Raw genomic sequence first — 24135 nt, 5'->3', positions numbered from 1 at the left:
TTACGACCGTTACCGCGGTTCGATGAATTGTTTTTTGGGGTATATATTGTACATAATAATATATGATAATAACGGCGTGTGTGTTGTGTTTAAACAGAGAAATGCGGAAAATGTCGTTCCGGTACCAGAAGATTGAATTTGAATAAATACTGCCGAAGAGATTACGGTGAGTACCTCTGCTTTACCTGTTGTGTTGTTAAAATGTAATTCGATCACAACCAATTGAATTTGTTCGGGTAAACGTGCATGATAAAGTATAGTTATAAATTTTAAAAAAATTGTTGGCGAACCAGTCAAGACAATCAAATGGCACTAAACTGTATAAATATAATGCATAATATTATCCATATAATAAAAGTGACCCGCCTCGGAGGCCGCCATTTTGAGTCCGTTTTCTTATTTTACTTACCGTATCTAACTTTATTTTTGCGATTTTCGATGATGGTTTCTGACTTCATATCGTTGATATCATTTTTTTTAACCGGTGATAAAAGATAACACGATGTTATCAGATTTTTATCATGGAATAAACGGTATGTTACACCGTTTTATCCACGACAGGACTCAAAATGGCGGAATCCATGTGTCGCCAATTTATTTTCACTATGCGCTTTATTTAGTTCATTCAATTTCTACTCATGGCCGTTTACAATAAGTCTAGTTTAGCTTGTCTATACTTTTTATTATTGTCAATTCAAATTGTATATTATTTTCGTTATGACAACTTATTTGCGCCAATGTTTTCCAGCCATATTGGGGAAAATGTCTGAACCGACAATCGTTAAGAACTGGGCTAAATTCACCATGAACATACAATCTTTGTACAAACGAGGACCGGATTCGAGGATTCACCGGGGACCGACTACACTGTGGATACACGAATCGGATCTGGCTTGCAAATGTCCAAAGATCAAGACAGGAAGGTAAACAAATGCACTAATTACTCACATAAAGAAAAAGGGGACTCAAAAAAATGTTGGGACTGTGATTTTTTTAAATGATTTCAATCAAATTTAAGGATCAAATTAGGTGGTGTTGGTTGTCGTTTTGAATTTGTAAGAGAACTTTTTATCAATTATGATTATATTCTCAGTTGTGTGGAAAACATACAAATTGAAGACGTTGAAGAAAAATTGCATGTAAGAGTGAAGTAAAATCGATAATAGAAAAGGTTTTTTTTAAATTTAAGTCGGCCTTTGTGTGAGGCAAACTATTATATTAGAATGTTGTAATGAGGTCAGTGAACAATTTCAAAAACCTGAGTTGGATTAAACTGTCTGGTTGTGACATTATTCATTTGGAATATTATACTTAGTTTCCACGTCCATCCCTGTACTCATAAGTTATTATGAACATTTTAAGTAGAATTGTTTAATTTAAAACTTGGTCGGTTGCATTTCGACCGCTTTAGATTAACTATATTATATTATAATTCGAAGAAAACAAATTGAGGCAGCGAAGATATAATTTTGAAAAATGACACAAAATGTGTTTTGGAACAATAATTTTACTCTCTTACAAAATATCCAGTCTTTATTTTGATTTAATAATAAATCACAATCAGCTTTTTCTCCGAAAATACTCAAATATCTAAAAATAAAATATTAACTAGTTTAAATTATTAGGGAAAAGTTCACAAGTATTCTATTAACTGAACAACAAAACAAATCTTAATAATTAGTACAGTTTCCAATCGTTATTTGAGTATTAGCTGAAGAAGAAAGAAAATATTCAGTTTTAATGTTATTGATAAAATACGTGTTTTTTACAATTTATTACAAAATTTTTATTTTCATTAACTATATTGACTAGACAAACCGAGTGACGAACTTGACGGAATCCTAAATGCTTATAATCTATTTTTTTCAAAAATATTTTTGTATTTAACTACTAAGTATAAATAACTATTATTAAATTATACACTCTTAAAACATAATGTTAGTTAACAATTCAAATGAATTTGACATCTGGTCAAATTAAGCAAGTTTCACATACTATTTTTATTATGAAGTTATATTTATAACAAAATGTTAGTTGGGTTACCAAAAGCGGTTACCTTGATTCCGACGTTCCCATTGGTTGATGTGATAACAGATAAGTGACAACAATATAATTTTACAACCAAATATCTCGATTAGTAATAAATCTCGATGAAACCCAATTTTCACTAATTAATTGTTAAATATAATTAATAAACAATAAGTTTAATCCTCAACGAACGTCGGTGAAATCGGCCGATCGTAGAAAAGAAGCAATTTTTTTTTTCCTTTAAATTTAGGACCCCCAAACATTAGAGGGGGGGACTAGGAGGTTAGGAAAGTTCAAAACCTCTTCTATAGACTATTGTTCAGGATTAAAGAATTAAAAATGATTATTTATTTATTTAGACTTTACCTGATACTGGGCAAGGAAAACGAAGGCGACCGCCGCGACGGATTGGTGTTGACGCAGAGATCCATCGTGATCGAATGGCGTGACGAATGGCACAATCGCATGAGAAGATTCCAAAAACGAGCCCAGTACTGCGATTGATGAAACACCGACGGAAAAGCAAAACAAACAAACAAAAAAAAGCGTTACAATTTGTATTAAACCGAACCCCCAGAATCTTACCCTGCAATTAATTTCTAGACATTTTTATTACAGTAGGTACACACACCTTACTGCGTGTGCTTGTTATAGCATAATATACATAGGAACCCTTTGAGTCATGTCGAGTCTATGTAGAATTCGGCATAAATAATATATTGCCTACCGTAGTGAGTGCGTTTTCGTACATAGCAATAATAATAATTCCATTAGGTATCTTATGTCATTGTCATTACTTACCAAAGGTTTGGTGGTGGACAAATAATTGTATTAGACAAATTTCCATTGCTATCCAGTACTATCTAGGCAACTATATATGCAAATCTAGTTCTTCTGAGTTGTGAATTTCTAATTAAATAGTAGCGTAGCAGACACATATTAATATTTTTACTTACTCGACTTATGTGTGTGTGTGTGTACGACGATAAGTTGCACTTGCAAGTCCAGTGTTGCCAAAATTCAAAAATTATACTACCGTACAATGTCTTCGAAATTACCGTAATTTACATTGAATTACCGTACACGAAACGTTTTACACCATCTTGGCGAATTATAATACAACAAAGCTATACAGAATCCATCAATTCATATTTTATGTACGGTAATTACCGTACGTCTGGCGACACTGCACTTGCAACCTCACATTAAAGACATATTGTGTGCATAGTCTAGAAAGAAAGAAAAAAATATATTGTGTTTTTCGATTAGTCATTCGCGTTTAGAACTTTGGTGTTCAAATCTATATAACATATATATTATTATTATATACTTAAATTTAATTATCGATGATATAAAAAAAAAAACACTAAAATACTATTATCCAGTCTTTATTATAATATAGTAAAATAAGTACATAATATAATATAATCGACGGTATAATAATTATACCTTTATAGTAATTCATTTTTTAGCCCCTTCCCCCCTTAGACTAATAATTATTTATACCTCTACTAGTATTTTCCTATTGATTTTTTTTTTTAATTTGGAACCTTCGCTTTTTTGAGTATTATATTATGTATTTTTTTTTTTTTATACTAGGTACTTGTATAAAGTGTACGATTATTATTTTTGTATTATTTATTAAAACATATATAATATTTACTCGCCAAGATATTTACAAGAGCATATTATAATACCTATTAGAAAGTGTGTAAATATTGCGGATGGGATTTTAAATCTGGATATTCCTACCACAAGTAAATATATATATATATATATATATATAATTATTATGAAACTCGTTTTATAATAATAATTAATATTACTATTATTGCGACAAAACATTTTTATTTTTTATTTATATAATTATATTTGTTATCTAATTTTGTGTTAATTACCCATTTGTATATTTTGTAATCCCTTCCTACCCACAATTTAATTTATTTGTAACATTTTTCACTGTAGTATTACATACCTATAAATATATTATATAAACATGTTTTTTTTTTTTTATCCAAATAATAAAAGTTTTTTGTGGTTAGTATGTGAAGTAATTATTTTTTTAATACGCTTACCAGATGATACTGGTTATCTCTTAATTATTATAAACCAAAGGGAAAAGGTTTGTCCAGTAAGCCAAGTAGGATACTTGTTAAATGATTTAACACAAAAGAATAATTGTAAAAATAAATGTATTTGCTATTTGCATAAAAATCTTTAAATAAAAAAATAACAATTTAATGTAAAATGGCATAAGGTAGGAGGTTAGGTACAGTTATACAGGAAATACCATAAGATTAACCATTAAATTACTGAACGACGTACTAATTATAGTAGATTAAAAAATATATATATAAATTGATGATTAATTTACAGCAAAGACCGAACATTTCTTTTAATTATTGTTATTTGATTATCACGAAAGAGCGACCACCACGTTTGCAATTAACAACAGTATTATTATCAACCACAGTCCTGAAACACGTAAGAGTGAAATATTTACGAAACGGTAAAATAAAACTATAAATTATTATTTATTCACCTTTGGTGGAATCTTTTTTTAAAATGTGCACAACTTCTTTTGTTTGACTTTCAATTCCAGCAGATGTTTTGTCCATTTTCACCAATAAGTCATCGACCAATTCTAGAAATAAACATAATATTTTATTATTTAATATTTATTACGATTGAAAATTGTCGATCATTTTACAATACGTTACGCACCGTTTTGAAAATCAACTTCATTGGTTATCGTAATAGCTATATTTTTCTGTCTCGATACAATTGATGCTAACTCGTCGAGCCCATCGTCTTGGTCTGTGAAATTAAAATTTAAAAAAAAATGTTAAACAACCGTGTTTTACTTACAATTTATTTTGTTTAGCTTGTATACCTTTCATTAATTTCCGTTGATCGAACACCACATTGTTTTTGAGCAAAGGTTGCTTATCGCCTTTTTCATCGTCATCGTCGTCGTCGCTATCCAACCAGCTGGAAATTTTCGAATCGGCTTTCTTCGCAGACGATGTTGTCGTTTTACTCGTACTAGGCCGAAACAATTCTTGTCGATCTGAAAAACTGTTATTGACACTCCTGTGCAAGAGAAAGAGAAAAATCTACATCACATACTTTCTTAACTGTTATCGTCGTGAAATATATAAGTAAGTCACACCTGTTTTGAAAACGCTGATTCAATAGTATAATTCTGCTTTGGAGCAATTCGAGCATACGTTGTCGACGTTCCTCTTCGTCTAGAGTACTGATTTGGAGTTATTAAGGATTAACACAATTCAAGATGTCGGTTAAAATTAAAACCAAATCATTTACATTTGTACATAAATTTAAGAAACATTCGTTAAGGTGCTAAAATCCTGGAAAGCCACTGTAAAGCCCCCGGTCGCGTATTCTAATACTTATTTATTAAAAAGGATACACAGTTTTGGAATTTGCAAGTCCTTTGAGTCTGTGCGACAACTGTTGAACTTCATCGGTGAACTGTTTGAGCCTTAGTCGTACTTGTGAAGAATATAAAACATACTTTTCAGAAGACTTATGTTCAAGATCTCTTAAATTCAATAAACCTTCTATTTCTCTATAGAGTTTTTCGCACGATTCGTATTCGACCAACCTGTAAACGTTATTTGTTTCGTTTTAAAATAATATCCACATACATGTTATACATTTGCATATTTTATTATAACAGGATAATACATAACACAAAGAACAATATAAAGAAAACAAATATATTTTCCCAATGCTTATCGTAAAATGGAATTTTACTCCGACAGCTATTTGCATACCTAATACGTTTACATTATCCTTAGAAAACTCAACCCAATTTAAAATACTCAAATACAACAAACCTGGCTAGGTAATCGAGTCAAAACTAATATATTTTTTTAATATTAGTTTTATGATATATTATTAACTAGAAGTCTACTTTTTATTGTTATTACTCACCATGGATCGTTGTCAATATAAACTAAAGCCATTGTGATTTAACTATCTAATATTATTATGTAACCAAAAGCAAGTATACAATATATTATGTATTATTTTCTCGCTATCTCATTTTAAATTTATCTCGAATCATGGCTAATTGTGTTTTATGTTTAAATTTTTCGAGGAACCGTCAATGTTTCAACAAAAAAGAAAATAATAATAAAGTACCTTAACGAGAAAAAATTGGTTTAAAAAATAGAAATAAAAAAAAATAATAATAATAATAATAATTTACAAGTTTCCGAATATTCGTAAAAATGAACTAGCGATAAGAAGAAAATAATAAAAAAACATATGATAAGACGTTATCAGACGTCATACTTACTGATAAGGCTAAACGTTTTTCACGGACGGTGTATATTATATCTATGGCGGCCCTCATCTGTTGCCTCCACTCACGGCTATACCACCCCCCCCTACTACTGTATCCGTGTAAACCCCCTCTCTCTCACCGATGTGTTGTCCACAAAATTGTACCTAAGTGACTAGAGACAGGATATCGATACTTTCACTCGGTACTACTATCGAAAACCAACATCGATATTGGTGAAATATCGAAACAATAGTATCGATATGAAAGTAATAATCGGAAGAAAAATATACTTGAAAACGACGGCTGTCCAAAAACGAAACCCAGTAAACAATAGCGAGGTGGGAATATTTTTCTCATCTAGTACTTCAAATTGTACTATTTTAAAAAAAAATGTTGGATTTCTGAAAATGCCATTTAATATGTCTTTATGTTTTGTATCTTACAAAAGCTCAACATCGGAACAAGTATAAAGATAAAAGTACTTGATAGCTGTAAGTTATAGTATCCAATCTGCATAGAGACGTCTAGTTAGACAATTTTTGAAATAATGTTCACAAAACAACAAATAATTTCTTTAGACAGAACTAACCAAGATTTTCAAACAAACACAGTATTTGAATTAGTTGTATTCTTTATTTTGATAACATAGGTATGCACAAACGAAACTTTTAAGAGTTTTGTACATTAAAAACCTACCTATTATATATCATTATAGTAAGTCAAATGTACTGAATTAAAATTTCTTAAAACTAATTTTACTATGATAATTTATAATGAAACTTTACTATGATAATTTATAATGAAACTCTTCATTATCATTACTCATAATGTAAACAATGGGCTCTTTGATAAGAAAAGTCGGCCGTACACCTGACTTCAACATTAATTCTTCTAAGTCGGCTATCTAGTTGTAATATATATCTGTGATTAAAACCACTAATAGCCACCCCCTGTATAACGGTTGGTAAAAAAAAAAATATCAGTAAAATATCGATACTAGGAAGTACTTGTATCGATACTAAATGTATCGATACTCTACTCATATCGGTAATATCGCAACGTCCATAGCCATTTGTATACTGCTGGCATTGCCGACCGCCTCCGCCGTGGCGCTTGTTACTACTTAGCGTGCGCGCGCTAGGTGCTACTTTTCCATTCACTTTGTTAAACCTAATTGTTCGCCGTTTACGTTGACTGTTTCTTTCACTTTTGATCCGAGAATAATATTATTAAATTCATATCCGCGTTACGTGGCCGCCAGTCAGTTCAATTCGGCGACAACATGTAATCGAAACACGCATGCATTTCAATAATGACCCGACAACGGCAATATGTCAGTTTTGCTAATGTCCACAGGCGAACCGCTTGACGACGTCCGCCAGTGTTAAAGTACCGCCGACCGATTTCAGGGGCACACTCTTCAACCGAGAGAACACAAGTGGATTTATAATCGAAAATTTAACAATTCACGGGTAAGACACAATACACTTTTTGTAATATTAAAATCACTTGGGGAATATAACCCACGTTCTTACTAGTATCTCTCTCTTACGTTTAACGTCCGTTAATTTCCGCCGATCAGATCATAAGACTGGTTTAGATTTGGCGTCTTTGGGCTTGTAGCGGGTTGCCGACTTAACGCTACCAAACGAGTTAGTCGGCCTGAAAGACAGGTGCAGGTGGCCATTTTTTCCCCAGACGGTTGCCCGTGCCCGAGATTTAAACTGCCGCCTGCACTAAGTATATAAATGTAAAAAGCTCGTAAGTATGTTAACTTGTAGGACCCTACTAATCATTCATTCATTTAGCATTAGCCATTATATTGAAATTAGTTAATGTTTGTTCTTATGTCCACTTTACATAGCACTTTATCCGTGTTCTGACGTGATGTATGCCAATTAACCATAAAACATCCTTCAACGAGCTAGTGATTTTCGTGTACAAGTTTTTGTGTGCTGTATCTAAGATAGATTACTATCTAGGAATCCTGAAAAGGTTTAATCATAATATTACAGTATGTCGTACAAAAAATTAACAAATAAATGATACCTACAGACATACTTACAAAATAAATACTACAAAGACAACTGTTTTTTACCCTTAGCCGTTATCTGAATAAAATGTTTGTATATTTTATAGTTAACTTAATTATCCAAGTATATTCCTACTTACAACCAAATCGCAGATCTATTACTAACTTAAGTGGCGGTGTTACTTCGGATTAATTCAAACGTGACTTCATACACCACTTTTGCTCTCGACGGCTCATTTGTATATTTTAGAATGCCAATTGTTGTTTTACGTACTTGTAGGTAAATCCGTGTAAAGTTTATATATTGGTATTCCAACCGACCTTTATTCGACGTGATGTATATTGGCTAATTTTCTATTGTATTATTAACCCAACAATTAGTATAGTTATAAAGGATTTAGTATAATGACACATATTGTTCATTACAGAAAATTCTATATTAGTATATATTTTAGTTTAAGTAAAAATTAAATAAATATCGCCTACTGAAAAATTGTATTCAAAATACCACGATAGCTGTTAAGAAATGGGTTTAGTACAAATTAGGCGTGTATAGGTTTGAAAAGCCATTTTAAAATAATAAAAAATTCCTACTGCCGCATGTAATTAGACGACTATTAATGTCTGTTGTCTATCAATGTTACAATTGTTTTATTTTTTAGTAAAGGATGGCGTCCAGTGAGACTGGTTCAACTGCATCCGACTCTGTGATAGATGTCATCACGCAAAGAGTTACACAATCGCCTACGACTCCAATATTTTTACAGACAACAGCTTGTCAAGTGATTGCTGGACTTTTTGTGTGGACAGCAGTGTTTGTGACGTGTCAACAGGTAATTGTAATTTAAACAAAAATTGAATATAGAGTTTTTTTAATAATTGCTCGTGATTAAATTGAGAAATCGTTTAAAAACATCTTTCGTACCATCGAGTGACAAACAAAATTTAAAAAAACTCTCTTAACGTTTTTTTTTATTATTAACTTATGTCAAATTGATTAATAGCACATTGTTCAGCTTTAAATGTCGCTGTAGTTAAACTGCGTCCAGCGTTGCCAAATCTAGACAAATTTTTGTATATTAAATAAGCATGACGCAAATGTCTGTAATTGTAACAACCAAAAACAGGCACAGTAACTGTTATTAAAATGTAAAACAATTATATGTAAAAAAAAAATACCAGGTACAATAATAATATACCCAGCTTTACATTGATATGCTAAGATAGTCGGCGGTCAAAGAGCAGTCGTTTGGTTTTTTATTAAAATGTCGAACCATTATCGAAGAAAGTAAACATTGATATCTTCTATTGGTCAATAACTATTAAGTCTCTCAAAAGGCATTCCAAGTTATTACAATAAACATACTTCTATTGCACATTTCTTATTTAAATAATAAAAGTTCCTTTAGAATAATAATATGGTTACCCATTTTTAACGTTATGTGTTGTTTTATTTTTATTTCTCTCTGAAGTGGCTTTAAATCAAACAGAATCTTGTACGTATAATTAAATGAAACAGATCACAAATTCATCATCTGTTACAACCATTTATGCTGTCGTTTAATTGTTCGTTCAGTAAACACAAAAATTAATGTGTACATATATCAATAACTTTCTTTGTACAACGATTTGTACACATCCGACTCGCGTTAATTTAAATGTCACACATCGTTTGCTATATTAAAGATATATATATATATATATATATATATATATATATATATGTAGAAAAGACTCTAATCTAATAGCGTGTAATGCTTGTACCCTATTATTTTCCGCCGATTTAATTATCATGTAATTATTAAATTGTTTATTTTCCGACCTTAACAAATAATTACATAATGAGCGTTTGTATTTATTTATGTGTTTACTCGATACTTTTGGATTTAAATAACATTATTCGGTTTAAAATACAAATAACAGTTGCAACTAACAATCTACACAAACACAATGCTAATATAACAACTATAAAAAAAATGTTTAATTCAATTTACCTTGTAATTAATATTCAATAACTTTTGTACGGTAGAATATTATTAATATCGAAACGTTTCTAAGATAAATGTCTCAAGTTTGCCTATGTGAAATCATTTTTTTTCTGTTTACTACTGTACAAAAGACCTCTTTGGGGTGGTTTTTTTTTTGTAGAAACGAGGTTTGTTTATGAGCTACAATTGTCAACGAATAGCATTATTTAAAAAATTACAAGAATAAAGAATAAATATATGAAAAACCGTTTCATTGACACATCCTTGAACATTATCTCTTTATGCGATTTTTGACACGGTCGAAAACGTAGCATAATTGATATTTTAACAACAAAAAAAAAACATACAACTGATGTAAGGCAAAAAAATCTGCACTTGATGTATTATATAAACATATTAACAAATCATCGGTTAGGTATATATTTTATTCCTGGTAGGAGAAATAACTAGGGAAAACCCTGAAGAACTGATAATGAAGTTACTTTTAAAAACATGTCTTGTTGTTTTCCAGGAAAACAACAAGACATAACAATAATAATAAGTATTATTATTTTCCATTGCGATAATTCAATTAAATAGAAAATAATGATTGTTTATTCGCATTTCAACAATAATATTATGTGCACAGCGAATTCTGGTTAACACACTTATTTAATTGCTTGTTATCAATAATTGATGTATTCATCAAAAACGTCAGAAGACATAATCGGACAATATAACAATGATTTATATATATATTGATGTACGATATCTTTATTATTATTATATATTTGAACTGGTGTGCCTAATTGTGTTGTCTCGTCGTTAAATTAATGTCCCAAGGTTTCCAAATGTGTGGTGTTTATACATAAATGAATATAATATTTCAAGGTGAAAATATGCTACTCGGATGTTGTGTGTTTTTTTTTCTTCTGCCGTGGTTTACCACTTACTTATTTCCTTCCCTTTGAGTCTCACCTTACTCAATACACATTACCAATCGGTAACCTTTTTCGTCTAAGCTGGTGTTGGAATGATTTCTAATCATAAAAAAAAGTACTGTTACTTTGTTTGGTCATCGATAGCCTGCAATTTTATGCCATTGGTTTTGGCAATGAAGTGGAAACACAGCTGTTGTTCCGTATAATAACCTACATTAATAATAGTTGCAAAAATAAAAAAACACAAGTCGAGCAAACCGATGAATGAAGTACACAAAAAAAAAAATCAAATGTCATTCAGTTAAAAACAAAAACTACATTGACATTAACACTCGTGTAAACGTCGCGTCGTTAACCGTGTTTAATTGACAATAATTATTTTAAAGTGAAGTGATTTTAATAAAAAAACCATAATATTATGAATGTTGTTTTTGCTAGCAACAATTTTTTCCAGTCAATTCGGTTTATTTTAGACCGAAATGTCGAGTTCTTTGACAACTTTACTAGATTATGTGGGAAACGGATTTTTTTATATTTTTTTCTTAAATATTGCCTATACAAAACTCCATAATAACAGACCGCATACAGTATAACCCTACCCATATAGTTCTCTAGTACTGTTTGAGTATACAAAATGTACATAATATTGGATCTTAAGTGATAAGAGATATAGTGATAAGGATGTCGCAGAGTGTTCATAGAACACATTGTTATTTATATAATCAATACTGTTGTGTAACTTTTGAATTATTTTAATAAAGACAATATAATTAAATATAATACAGGAACACTGTGTTGATCAATTTGATTTCGTTTAAAAATGCCTTTCAGTTTTGGAAAATATGTCAAACAAATAGTTTTCGAGGGAAATTGTTGTTAACCCAAGTTTTACTTTTGCACCATATTTTAATGGAGTATTATTTTATTAAAATTTTTAGAAATTAAGCACAGGTGTAAGTTTAAATTTCACAAAAATGTTCCTATTTAACAACGGACCTATGTTAATGACACATCATGTCTAACGACCATAAAGTGCTTTACATATGCCGTATAATAGACTTACACGGTCAAGTACTTAACATAATTGGTTGTTTTAACTTATTATTAATGACCCTCATACCGTTTGTATTTTGTAAAATATATTTGCATGTGTTCTCCAATATTGAAGACCGAAAATAACGGGTTCTTATGTTATTGAAACCAGCACTTTACATACACATTTAACAATTTGCTGCTAATTTGTATTATCCGTTATGCAGTTAGCGTGTTGTACGGTACAAATACCATTATATACAATTATCAGACTTGGCAATACATTTTTGTTAAGGTTAGGTTAGGTTAGGTAAATACGTAAAATAAAACATCCTAAATTACCTAAGAATTTGTCAATTACAATATTTTATTTTAATTATTAAGATACCTTATTTTTAATTACAGATTTATTATCACCTCCGCTGGAACACGAATCCGGCAGAACAAAGATGGATCATACGTATACTTTTCATCGTGCCGATTTATGCATTACATTCTTGGGTGAGTTTGTTGTTTTTCAACAACGAACACTACTACGTGTACTTCTTCACTATTCGAGATTGTTACGAAGCTTTCGTCATATACAACTTCATGAGTTTGTGCTACGAGTATTTGGGCGGCGAAGGGAATATAATGAGCGAAATTCGTGGCAAACCCATTCTGTGAGTATTATAATAACATTGTGTGTATTAAATTTAACTAAACGTGTAACCTAAAAAAAAAAAAAAATGTTTTCCACTCTGATGCGTACTATTATATTATATTATAATAATATCGATGAAATTGCAGATCGAGTTGGCAATACGGAACTTGTTGTCTGACCGGACGTACGTACACTATCGGGTTTTTGCGTTTTTGTAAACAAGCCACCTTACAGTTCTGTTTGGTCAAACCGACAATGGCTTTTGTCATTATATTCTTACAGTATTTCGGATATTACCACGACGGAGATTGGAGGTGTGTTAAAACACTATACGTTTTTAATTCCTGAAAAACTTGTAAGTATATATAAATAATGTTGTTCTTGTTTTTAGTATGAACGGAGGATACTTGTACGTCACCTGTATTTATAACCTTTCGGTCAGTCTGGCTCTTTACGGTCTGTTTTTGTTCTATTTTGCCACACGCGACTTGTTGACGCCGTACGAACCGGTGCTTAAATTTTGTACCATTAAGAGCGTTATTTTCCTGTCGTTCTGGCAAGGTTAGTATAAAAAAAAAATACCGTTACCAAACGTAGTAACGCAAAGGTTTTTTTTTTTTTGAAAAAAAATTGTAATTGTAATTGTACTTAGGAGTTTTGCTGGCCGTGTTGGAAAAAGCCAAATTTATCGATCCTCTCATCGACTCCAACGGCCAGCCCACCAGCGCCGGTACCGTGTCGGCCGGTTATCAAAACTTTTTGATTTGCATTGAAATGCTATTCGCCGCGCTGGCCTTACGAGCGGCTTTCCCGTACGAAATCTACGCCAACAACGCTCAGACCGCCGGTACAGGACATTCGTCCAGTTCGCGTACGGTGACCATGCAGAGTATTTCTAGCAGCTTAAAGGTAATATTACTTTGGGCAATTGACTAATTTTTTCACTCGTATCACAATAGTTATAATATATTATCGTTGTTACACAGGAGACCATGAACCCCAAAGACATTATGACGGACGCCATACACAACTTCCATCCACAGTACCAACAATACACTCAATACAGTTCAGGTAACTAGTTTGAACTTTTTTTTTTTTTCTTATTGCACGGTGTGGTTTGATATATATATATTTTTTTTTCAATTGCGTTTTGCGATAATAGTTTTTTTTTTTTGCCGTTTTTTGTTTGATCAATACAAATTGCGTTTGCACATTCATTAAGACGCTATTCGTGTTTTCTTAAGACGTATCGCGCTTGTTTACGCCAAAGAAATTGATTTTTTGTTCTTGTTTTTTGTAGTTCATTATATGTTTTAGCTAATTTATAAGTCGTCACTCCGACATTGTTATCATATTATGTAAATTTTTTTTAAATATATCAACACCGTAATATTATGTAAATTTTCTGTAAAACGTTCACAGTTATTATTTATTGGAACTTTTTCGTTTCTTTTTTTTTTTTATGCATGACTTACAAAGTATATTTACATTTTTATTTGCAGACGTTGGTTCCTCTCGACCGTATGAGAAACTATAAGCATGGACAAAGTTTTATAGTTGTAATTTGCCGCTCTCTTAATTTTTTAGATATTAGAAAATCCATATTATGTATTTATATTGAAATATTATTTATACGTATAATTTATTAGAAATAATTTAGTTATTATTTGTTTCTCGTTTACTTGTAGTATTATATATTTTTTATTGAGTTTTATTCATTTTTCATCATCGGGTAGCTGCAATGTGATTATTTTATTAAGAGTACATTGTGTTTGTATTTAATTTATTTTTTATTAATATGTTTGTTACTCGAGTACTTGACTTTTTATCTAACTAAAATTGTTTTCCTCAAGTGTTTCTTCGTAATATATATATATATATATATATATATATATATATATATATATATATATATTTTTTATCTCGACACTGCGAGTATACATTTAAAACTAGTCGCACGCGTTGAGAGAAAAATATCAAATTTTCTCTTTTTAATTAATTTCTTGCTAGTCAATACTTTTTTCCATCATTGTGTTACTTAATATTATTTCGTCTAGTAATTTGCACCACTATAAACGTTTTTAAAAATTGTATTTAAGAGCATCTGTTATTTGTTTAAGACATTTATAAGTCTGTGATCTGTGTTTTGTTTTATATAAACAAACAAACTAATTGTCTAAAACGTGCACGTGTACCAATTCCAAGTATTTTTACTTATATAAATTGTAATCTAATAATTTTACTAGTTATTAAGTACGTATAATTACTTACTTACTTAAAACTTCACTTAATATTACTAAACACGATCCAAGTGTTGTTTGGGGACCGATCCTCGCAATTTATATGTTAGACGTACTTTATAAGAAATTTTTTTTAACAATTATAAAATAATTTTTGTATTAGACTTAAACTTAGTATAGCTACAACAGTTGTTTTGAGCAGTTTTTTTTTTTAATTAGTTATTTCAAAATGTATTTTAAACTATTTTGTATTTATTTTTTAATATAAAATTGTTGTACAAATCTGCAGCGAACGTTTTATTCGTATAACTGATAAAAAATAAAAAAAGTACCTAGCAAGTATAATAATATGCTTTTTCTTAGTAAACAATAACAATTTTTAAGATAACCCAATTTCTGTTCTATTAAAAGGACATTTAAAAAGATATTATTAACCTATTTTATGGTAAAAAATTTAAATAAATATCAAATATTAACAGTAATATACATTATTTTAAATCCAACAGTATATTTTAAATAAATAATTTTTTTTTTTATATTTATAAATAAATAAAGATAGTCAAGACTGTTAACGGTATTATTAAGAGTATTATATAAACGGAACTTGCGGCAAACAAAGTTGGTAAGTACAAATCCGGCGAAAAATTTTGAAAAACCCACGTGAGTACATTTTTTCTAGCTGATGTGTACACGGTTTACTCGATGCACACACGTTATAAAGATGTTTAATAATAATATTACTATAATGTTAATACTTAATACGGCTTTCAGGAGGACAAAAGAGTTACGGATCAAAAACCACTACTGCCAAAGACAATCATGGCCGTCCAAAGACTGTAAAAACGACAAAGCAGACAACGCTGATTTACAACGAGAAGGCCATGTTGTTGAGCTCTGACGAAGAATTACCGTGAACACAACCGTTTAGCTTATTCGACTTTACTTATTCTATATTTATTTCTTCTGATTAACAATGCAAAAAAATTGATCATTCTTCCGTTGCGTGTAAAATTACCGGCTTTTTATAATCATTACGTAAAAAAAAAAACAAGATTCAAAACCTGTTATCGGATGATGTATATTTTCCGTTTCACACGCTCTCTCTCGTACTTATCGTCTAACTGCTAAGAGTTATTTTATTTCCCTTCCAAATAAATTCTATTCTACTTGATGGCTGTCCTTGACTTTAGTGCAATATTTACAATTGTTAGTACTTGCACATCGCATATTATTATTTATTTTAACATATATTACTCTTTATACATTTAGCTCTTGTTACTTCCATTGTTGCTGTCTGTGTTATCTTTAATTGTTATCTAAATGTAATCATCCTAATTATTATTATTATTACTATTACTGTACGCTGTTCGAATGTACCAAAACCTACTTATTTGAAAAATGTAATCGTTTATCGTATCTGTAAGCTTAAAACAATGAAAACTAGTCACCTATTATTTTAAAACTTGTATTTGTTATTAAATTAAGACGTAAGTTTGTTAGACTTAAATAAAATATAATATACAAGCACTACAATATAATATCGTTCACAAATATTTAAAAAAAAAAATCTATTTTGACTATATTATCTATAACTAAATTATTACGAGAACCTATTATTGTATAATACAAGTTAATATTTTTAATTTATATTGATAACATAAATTATCAAGGTAAACGTTAACACTGTGTATTCAGTTTTAAGTGTAAATCATAACCGTAACTATTATTTTTGAAATTACAAATTTAAACCATTTTCAATTTAACTTGATTTCTTGGTTATGTAACTAACTAAAAATATATATGTATATAATATATAAATATTAACTATGTATGTCTATCGAAGAATACAAATATATGTTGTTAAATAACTTAACTTCTTATAATTATTTTTAACGTATTAATAAAGGATCAAAATAAATGTGTCTATTTTTATTCTTTCAAATAAGTACATCAAGATTCTTGATACAAATATTGGCTACATTTAAAATGAGTATATTTAATTGATATTTCAGAAAATCATTAAATTGAATGTAATTTAAATTTGTTGCGTGCGAAAGGCCCAAAACTGTCATATCATTATTCTAACTAAAAAAATATTGTGTTTCACCAGAGACAATTACTATATTACAGGTTAAAACAAATTGTCTCAAGTTGGTCCAACTTGAGCTATGGTTAATGTAGGGACATGATTATTGTATAGTTGGCCTAATTAAATGTTTTCATAGAACAACTTGTTACTTAGTTATTTCAACAGAAACTTATTGAACCCTTTAATAAGCATACTTTTGTAAGTTCCGAATTTTTAACAACTCGGTCCAACTAGAAATGTATTGTGCCCTCATATTAACCATATAGTATTAGTTGGACCAACTTTGTTTTTTTTCAGAGAGTCACTTAATTACCTTAATTTATAGGTTAAATAGTACATTTAACATTTTGACTTGTTACCTATATTTATAATATTGGACAATACAATATGATAATGTTGCGATCTTTTCTTATTTCACGAAAATGTTCTTAAACGGAATTAATCAATACAATTATCGCTTTATAAACTGTAAATTATTTTAATTTTAGGTAGGTCCATATATATATATTAGGGGTGTTAAAATTGGGAAAAATCTAGTTTAGCGACCACTCATTTTTTTTTTATTCATTATATTTGTCATTAGATTTGAAAGTTTTTGGTAAAGTCAGAATTCACCTAGCATACTTACTTTTAATGTTATAAGCAAAAACTTGATTTTTGTAATTCAGCGGCAGCGGTGGCGTAGATTAAATGGCTAGGTTTGGACTCGTTAGGTCACTAACCGCTTCCAGAGCAGTATCAGGTTAGTTTTTTTTATTCCCTTTAGGTGAGCTATTTTTTCCTCTGGGGGTTTGTTCATTCAACGAAGAGCCCCGAAGGGGTACAAGTCGGCTGTCGTAGGGAGTTGTTTTATATAGCTAAAGATTTTCTAACATCAAGCTTTAATACAGAATACTTAAGAAAATTATTCAAATACAGTTATGATCAATAGTAATAGTAATAAAAATAAATAATTTACTATAATAAATAATAATTCTGTAGCAGCACGAACTCGCGTCGCCGACAAAATACATATGGTGCAGCGGCGGACTGTTGCGTCCGTAGCCGCCGCCCGCCACAGCCGCAGAATTATGAAAATCATTTCGTTAGTCGTACCTCTGTGGTGTTGTGGAAATCGACTGGTTCTTAATACCTTAATAGACAATTATTATATTCTTCTTCTTCTTCCGGCCTTCATAACTCTCCAAGAGTTTTTGCCGCCATCACTAAATCACCCCACTTATCTCGATCCTGCACGATCTCCCTCCAATTCTGTGCTCCAAGGTCCTCCAAATCTTTACAATAATGATATCACATCGTTGATAATATTATTCAAATAATATAATAATCATTAGTAATAGTAATAGTATTCTAATAGTAGTAATAACTAATAAGAGTAATAATAATAATAATATACTAATAGTAATAATACAGTAGCAACGCGAACTCGCGTAGCCGACAAATGTATTGTGCAGCCGCAATTTGTTACAAAAATCAAGTTTTTGCTTATAACATAAAAAGTAAGTATGCTAGGTGAATTCTGACTTTACCAAAAACTTTCAAACCTAATGACAAATATAATGAATAAAACAAAAATGAAAAACCGATAACTTTTGAGCGCAGTATTGCGTTTTTAAGGAAAATTCCGAAACTCAAGTTTTTGCTTATAACATGAAAAGTAAGTATGATGTTCAATTTATGTTTGCGCCATTTGTTTAAGCATAAAAAAATACAAATTTTGAAGAAATAAAAATTCAAAAAAAGTTAAATTCACGAAGTTATTGCACTTAAAAAAAAAAAATTTAGTTTTTGCTTATAACTTCAAAAGTAAGTCCGACCGACCAAATCTGACTTCACTATCGTATTCAGCGTTAAAAACACACATTTTGCAACAAAAAAAAAATTCGAAAAAAACGAGTGGTCGCTAGATTTATACCTAAAATTGTGTATACCTAAGTAAACATAATTCTTATCTTCACCACACCATTAGAATATATAGAATAAAATATTTAAAAACAAAAATATTCTAAAAATAAAATAATTTTAAACGAGTATGTTAATACATTAACAAAATTGTAAGGATAAAACTCAAGGATTGGGGTTTAAATTTTTGGGGATGCTCGTATCTCTCTAGCACCCCCCTCCCTCCTCTTTGTGGCGCTTATGTGTAAAATATAATATTGCTCACATTATCCAACAAAAAAAACTATAGACGTTTAAGGCGTATGTCTATAGTTTTGTAAATAATTTTTACTTTTTCAAAATAATTTTGAAAATAAATAGGTAACTGTATACTTAAATATTGGGCATTTTTTTTGGTGTATGGTTCGGTTTCATGCGATTGCCGGTAGATGGCGCTGCCACCCTATTTTTTTTGAGTTTGAGCATTTTCTCCAAGTTTTTTTCAAAAATTCGATCGAAGAGACTTACTAAATAATTTTGGAACGTGTTATATATATTGTACGGGATATTTATAAGTAATTAGTGTAACTTTTAGCACGTTTTCGTGGAAATTTTGAGTTTTTTACGGTTTTTTCGATGTTGCTTTCTACGTTTCTTCTGTGCGCTTGTTTTATCATAAATAGAACGTTGTTCGTCGTTGGAATTATCGCTTCTCGGCTATTTTTAGCTAAGATCAAAGTGTAGTATCTGTTCTTATCAGCTTAACATCTGGTACACCTCACACCGTGGGGTTCAAATGTTAAACTAATTTTTAAAATTGGTGGAGATCTGGGGCTTGCTCCTACTCCACCGCGGGTTGACCCGGTATTGCAGTACCATCGGGAACGGCCCATATAAACATCTAGTAATCATCAAAAGACATGCTGTTCTATGAACAATAAATACAAGTTGCTAATTCTAAAATATACATTGGACATTTTATCATTTTTCGAAAAAAATCAAAATTGTTTGAAAAAGCCAGTCTATCATAATAGGTTATAATCTCAGTTCAACTAGAAATCTATTGTGCCCTCATATTAACTATAGTATTATATAGTTGACCAACTTTGTATTTTTCAAAGGGTAACTTAATCACCTTAATGTATAGGTTAAATTGTATATTTAACATTTTGACTTATTTTGTTTGAAATATTGGACAATAATTTCATGCAACGCTAACCAAAATTGTTTATTGCCAACGAAATGTTTTATCAGCCTTAGGTGTTTTATATTATGTGCTGTTATTTTCCAAATAACATTGCCATATGCTTCATACTTAAAAAAAACTCTATTTCTATGTAGTTTGAATAAAATTTGGATTGAGGGGCTAAAAAATATGCACCAAAGCGTTAATTTGAATGTGATTTTTAGTGTACAGTATAGAGTATGGGCATAATATGGAATCAAAGCATAGTAGAGAGGAACGGAGAGGTCACAAGTCTATATACTTAAAAAGTCTATAGCATATATTTTGCACACGAGTAACTTGTTTAAAATGTGTTAAGTACATAAAAAAAAAAATAACAGAAGGGATTGCCGTGTATTATGAATGCTATACAACGCAAACAAAAACGTTCTTAAGTATCAGTTGCTTAAATAAAAAATTGCACGGTTAAATGTAGTAACAGACTTGGTACGGTGATCGTTCTTCAAGTATATTTTCTTGCAGTGAGTACTGCGGTTATTCGGGAAAACCCTATTTGAATATCACAGCAATATAATACAATATTGCAGTAACATTATAAAATCGTCACAGGAACTATTATCGAATATTTCAAAGTTTAAGTTTTTACTTGCAAAATAAAATAAATAATCAAATACTCTCAAAATGTTTTCAAAAACCGCGATACCGCATTTTTGCATGGCATTTCCATTGTCAAGGTGGAACCGGCCCTAATACAGCACAATTTGTAAGCATAACGAGTACCTACTTATTATTTATGATTAACAAAAAAAAAATGCTGAGATTGTTGCTAAACAATGTAATGTATTTTTTAGAAAATGTATTCAATGTGTTTTCCATTGAGTTATTTAAGTAATATTTTCGCTTATAACCAATTATTGATGACAATAACAACCAAGAAAATACTTAGAGTACTGTGAAATTTTTATTTTATTATGCTGAAAAAATTCAGATTCAAAAGGATCAGAGTTTAACTTGCAAATTTCACTGTACAGTTGACTAATTATTCTTATAACAATAGATTACAACAAGAAGAATAGTCACTGACCGTTACGTGCAAAACAACCAAATGACCTACGATGATTTATTAATTGTATTTGATCAAGTAAAACTGACAACGGGTGCAAGAGGAAATCTCCTCAGTCGCGTTGAATTAGAAAGGCAAATAGAAGAAGGTAATAATTTACAGGATAATAATAATATTCGACAAATGTAAAATGTACAAAATTGAATTGAAAACACATTCTATAATAATCTCGAGTCTATCGTTTGTTAAACTGTATTTGAATTAGTGATTTTATCCTATAGGACTAGTATACAAACTTTTACCAACTGGTATGGTTTGTTTTTTTTTCAATTTTATTAATTGTGAAGATGTAAACTTTTTTATATTTTAACCCCCCCCCCCCCAACTAGATGAAATTTGTGATTTATACGGTTGCTATAATAATTGAAAATAAAAATGTTGTAACACAAAATGTTGTTCTTTCAGTTTCTACATTTAATGAAAAATAAGTTGTAACTGCCGCCAAAAATATAGTAGGCGACGAAGATGGTATGACGACGGTAAATAAAAAACTAGAATTACTAAAAAATGTTTTAATACACATTGCAATGTCTATTTTTTTTATTCCGATAACAATAGGAATTGGCAACTCAATGGTTCGACTACAATCAAGATCTAAGTACGCGTACCATAAACTTTTTACAATTTGCTGATATCATTCAACAAATAAAATTGGTAAAGACGATGGATACATCCCCTGATATAGCTGTCCTATTAAAAGCGGAAATGATAAGTAAAATACACAATAGAAAAATATTTAATAAACATGTTGAGCAACTATTGGCCCGATTCGTTTGATTAAAAAATATATTATATCAAACTTTGTACTTTCAGAACAAACGTATCCTCTTTCGGACTTGCCTGAAATCATCGCCTGCGTTATAAGGAATTTAGATTTTACTAATACAAATATGCTGTCTTGATTGATTAATAAACAATTTTGCTCTTATACCATTCGTTAGTATTTATTTTATTACTTCATATATAAATAATATATTTTGAAACTTAAAAAACTCTAAACATAATAATATTCTAACAGTTTTTTCAAAGGTAAGTTTTAATTCAGACAATTTAAATATAACAATTAGTTTTGAGATGACTAGTAAAAATTGAAATTAAACTTACTTTGGAATTATTATTGAAAAGTCATTTTTTTATACAACTCAATAACATATAATTCTATTTCTAAGCTTTGGAAATGACAAAATATTATAAAAAGTAAACTTTTTCAACTTTCAACGCCCCTCCCCCCCCCCCCCAAAGTACCAACTAGGTGAAATTTGTTATTTATAGAGAGTTGCTATTCGAAGGAATTGGTTTGGCATTAAAAAAGTTACAGAGTATACAGATAAAAAAAAAAGCCCAAATCATAGTAAAACCAATACCTTCGCCGCTCTGCATCGAAGCTAATAAAAGCCCAAATCATAGTAAAAGCATTACATTCACTGCTTTGCATCGAAGCTAAAATAATAGTTACGGTTTTGGTTAACACTTAAACTGAATGGATAGTGTTAACGTTCAAATGTTATTTGGAAAATAACAGCACATAATATTATAGTTCTAAAAAACACCCAAGGCTGATATTTCAAAAAATATTTTTGATATTTTTCAAAACAAAATAAGTCAAAATGTTAAATATACTATTTAACCTATAAATTAAGGTGATTAAGTTACCCTCTGAAAAATACAAAGTTGGTCAACTATATAATACTATGGTTAATATGAGAGCACAATACATTTCTAGTTGAACTGAGTTATTAAAAAATTGGTCCTAATTAATGTACACTTATTATGGTGGCTCAATAAATTTCTATTTGAAAGAATTAAATAAAAATTTGTTCCAGTTAACATTTAGTTGGGTCAATATTTATTTGTCAATTTTGGCATAAACTATAAAATATTCATATAGGTACCTAGGTAACGACCATAGTTGTCTATCATGTGATTATTTTATTAAAAAGAATTGGTTCTCTAACTTTTAAGAGAGATTATAACCCATTTATGTTGGACTGGCTTTTTCAAACAATTTTGATTTTTTCAAATAATGATAAAATGTCCAATGTAAATTTTAGAATTAGCAACTTTTACTTATTGTTCATAGAACAGCATGTGTTTATATGATGATTTCTAGATGTTTATATGGGCCGTTCCCGATGGTACTGCAATACCGGGTCAACCCGCGGTGGAGTAGGAGCAAGCCCCAGATCTCCACCAATTTTAAAAATTAGTTTAACATTTGAACCCCACGGTGTGAGGTGTACCAGATGTTAAGCTGATAAGAACAGATACTACACTTTGATCTTAGCTAAAAATAGCCGAGAAGCGATAATTCCAACGACGAACAACGTTCTATTTATGATAAAACAAGCGCACAGAAGAAACGTAGAAAGCAACATCGAAAAAACCGTAAAAAACTCAAAATTTCCACGAAAACGTGCTAAAAGTTACACTAATTACTTATAAATATCCCGTACAATATATATAACACGTTCCAAAATTATTTAGTAAGTCTCTTCGATCGAATTTTTGAAAAAAACTTGGAGAAAATGCTCAAACTCAAAAAAAATAGGGTGGCAGCGCCATCTACCGGCAATCGCATGAAACCGAACCATGCACGAATGCACGTACAGCCGCGTTCTCTGTTGCTTCACTTTACACTAATACAGTTACCTATTTATT

The 24135-nt window shown here is 30.2% G+C and overlaps 3 protein-coding genes and 2 non-coding genes across 7 annotated transcripts in view; 3 read left to right on the top strand and 2 right to left on the bottom strand.

Annotated features, from left to right (window-relative positions):
- The window catches only part of LOC126847547 (netrin-3-like), a 73138-nt gene extending 69154 nt beyond the window's left edge, over nucleotides 1-3984 (top strand). Inside the window, exons 5-7 of the mRNA XM_050587864.1 lie at nucleotides 98-166; nucleotides 749-923; nucleotides 2388-3984. Of these exons, the coding sequence (XP_050443821.1) occupies nucleotides 98-166; nucleotides 749-923; nucleotides 2388-2532 (389 nt within the window). The 3' untranslated portion in view covers nucleotides 2533-3984. The remainder of the gene's footprint in view (nucleotides 1-97; nucleotides 167-748; nucleotides 924-2387) is intronic.
- A 219-nt stretch (nucleotides 3985-4203) lies between these two features.
- Nucleotides 4204-6278, bottom strand: LOC126847552 (syntaxin-8). Its single transcript, XM_050587874.1, has 7 exons — nucleotides 5989-6278; nucleotides 5462-5656; nucleotides 5201-5287; nucleotides 4922-5121; nucleotides 4753-4845; nucleotides 4571-4672; nucleotides 4204-4503 (listed from the first exon to the last, which is right to left on the bottom strand). The coding sequence occupies exons 1-7, from the start codon at nucleotides 6018-6020 to the stop codon at nucleotides 4445-4447; spliced, it is 768 nt and encodes a 255-aa protein (XP_050443831.1). The 5' UTR covers nucleotides 6021-6278; the 3' UTR covers nucleotides 4204-4444.
- Nucleotides 6279-7428: 1150 nt separating this feature from the next.
- On the top strand, nucleotides 7429-16249 carry LOC126847549 (transmembrane protein 184B). 3 transcript variants are annotated; one of them, XM_050587869.1, is made up of 8 exons: nucleotides 7429-7815; nucleotides 9043-9208; nucleotides 12721-12977; nucleotides 13105-13272; nucleotides 13350-13519; nucleotides 13611-13867; nucleotides 13945-14029; nucleotides 15970-16249. In XM_050587869.1, the coding sequence occupies exons 2-8, from the start codon at nucleotides 9044-9046 to the stop codon at nucleotides 16110-16112; spliced, it is 1245 nt and encodes a 414-aa protein (XP_050443826.1). In that variant the 5' UTR covers nucleotides 7429-7815; nucleotide 9043; the 3' UTR covers nucleotides 16113-16249. The 3 variants fall into 3 exon arrangements, with proteins under 3 accessions (XP_050443826.1, XP_050443825.1, XP_050443827.1); XM_050587868.1 differs by having other exon boundaries at nucleotides 9038-9208; XM_050587870.1 differs by lacking the exon at nucleotides 15970-16249 and adding an exon at nucleotides 14461-15486 and having other exon boundaries at nucleotides 7430-7815; nucleotides 9038-9208.
- Nucleotides 16250-19873: 3624 nt separating this feature from the next.
- On the top strand, nucleotides 19874-20066 carry LOC126847576 (U2 spliceosomal RNA). The gene has a single exon (XR_007687092.1). It is a non-coding gene; the product is annotated as a U2 spliceosomal RNA (small nuclear RNA).
- A 3524-nt stretch (nucleotides 20067-23590) lies between these two features.
- LOC126847575 (U2 spliceosomal RNA) lies at nucleotides 23591-23783 on the bottom strand. Its single transcript, XR_007687091.1, has one exon. It is a non-coding gene; the product is annotated as a U2 spliceosomal RNA (small nuclear RNA).
- Between the last annotated feature and the right edge of the window lie 352 nt (nucleotides 23784-24135).

This window comes from Adelges cooleyi, unplaced genomic scaffold (assembly GCF_023614345.1).
Source record: "Adelges cooleyi isolate 19-005CV unplaced genomic scaffold, UGA_ACOO_1.1 ACOO_flye_CR_arks_rails_tigmint_CR_PRNA_108, whole genome shotgun sequence".
NCBI classification, from domain to species: domain Eukaryota; kingdom Metazoa; phylum Arthropoda; class Insecta; order Hemiptera; family Adelgidae; genus Adelges; species Adelges cooleyi.
The sequence above is the reverse complement of the archived record's forward strand: the minus strand, read 5'-3'. Positions and strand labels throughout refer to the sequence as shown.

Coding starts and splice junctions, on each gene's coding strand:
- LOC126847552 (XM_050587874.1), bottom strand. CDS start 6,020: ATGGCTTTAGTTTATATTGACAACGATCCATG. Junction 5,657..5,988: donor TATATTGACAACGATCCATG/GTGAGTAATAAC, acceptor TAACGTTTACAG/GTTGGTCGAATACGAATCGT. Junction 5,288..5,461: donor CTTGCAAATTCCAAAACTGT/GTATCCTTTTTA, acceptor ACTCCAAATCAG/TACTCTAGACGAAGAGGAAC.
- LOC126847549 (XM_050587869.1), top strand. CDS start 9,044: ATGGCGTCCAGTGAGACTGGTTCAACTGCATCCGACTCTGTGATAGAT. Junction 13,868..13,944: donor GTATTTCTAGCAGCTTAAAG/GTAATATTACTT, acceptor GTTGTTACACAG/GAGACCATGAACCCCAAAGA. Junction 14,030..15,969: donor ATACACTCAATACAGTTCAG/GTAACTAGTTTG, acceptor TACGGCTTTCAG/GAGGACAAAAGAGTTACGGA.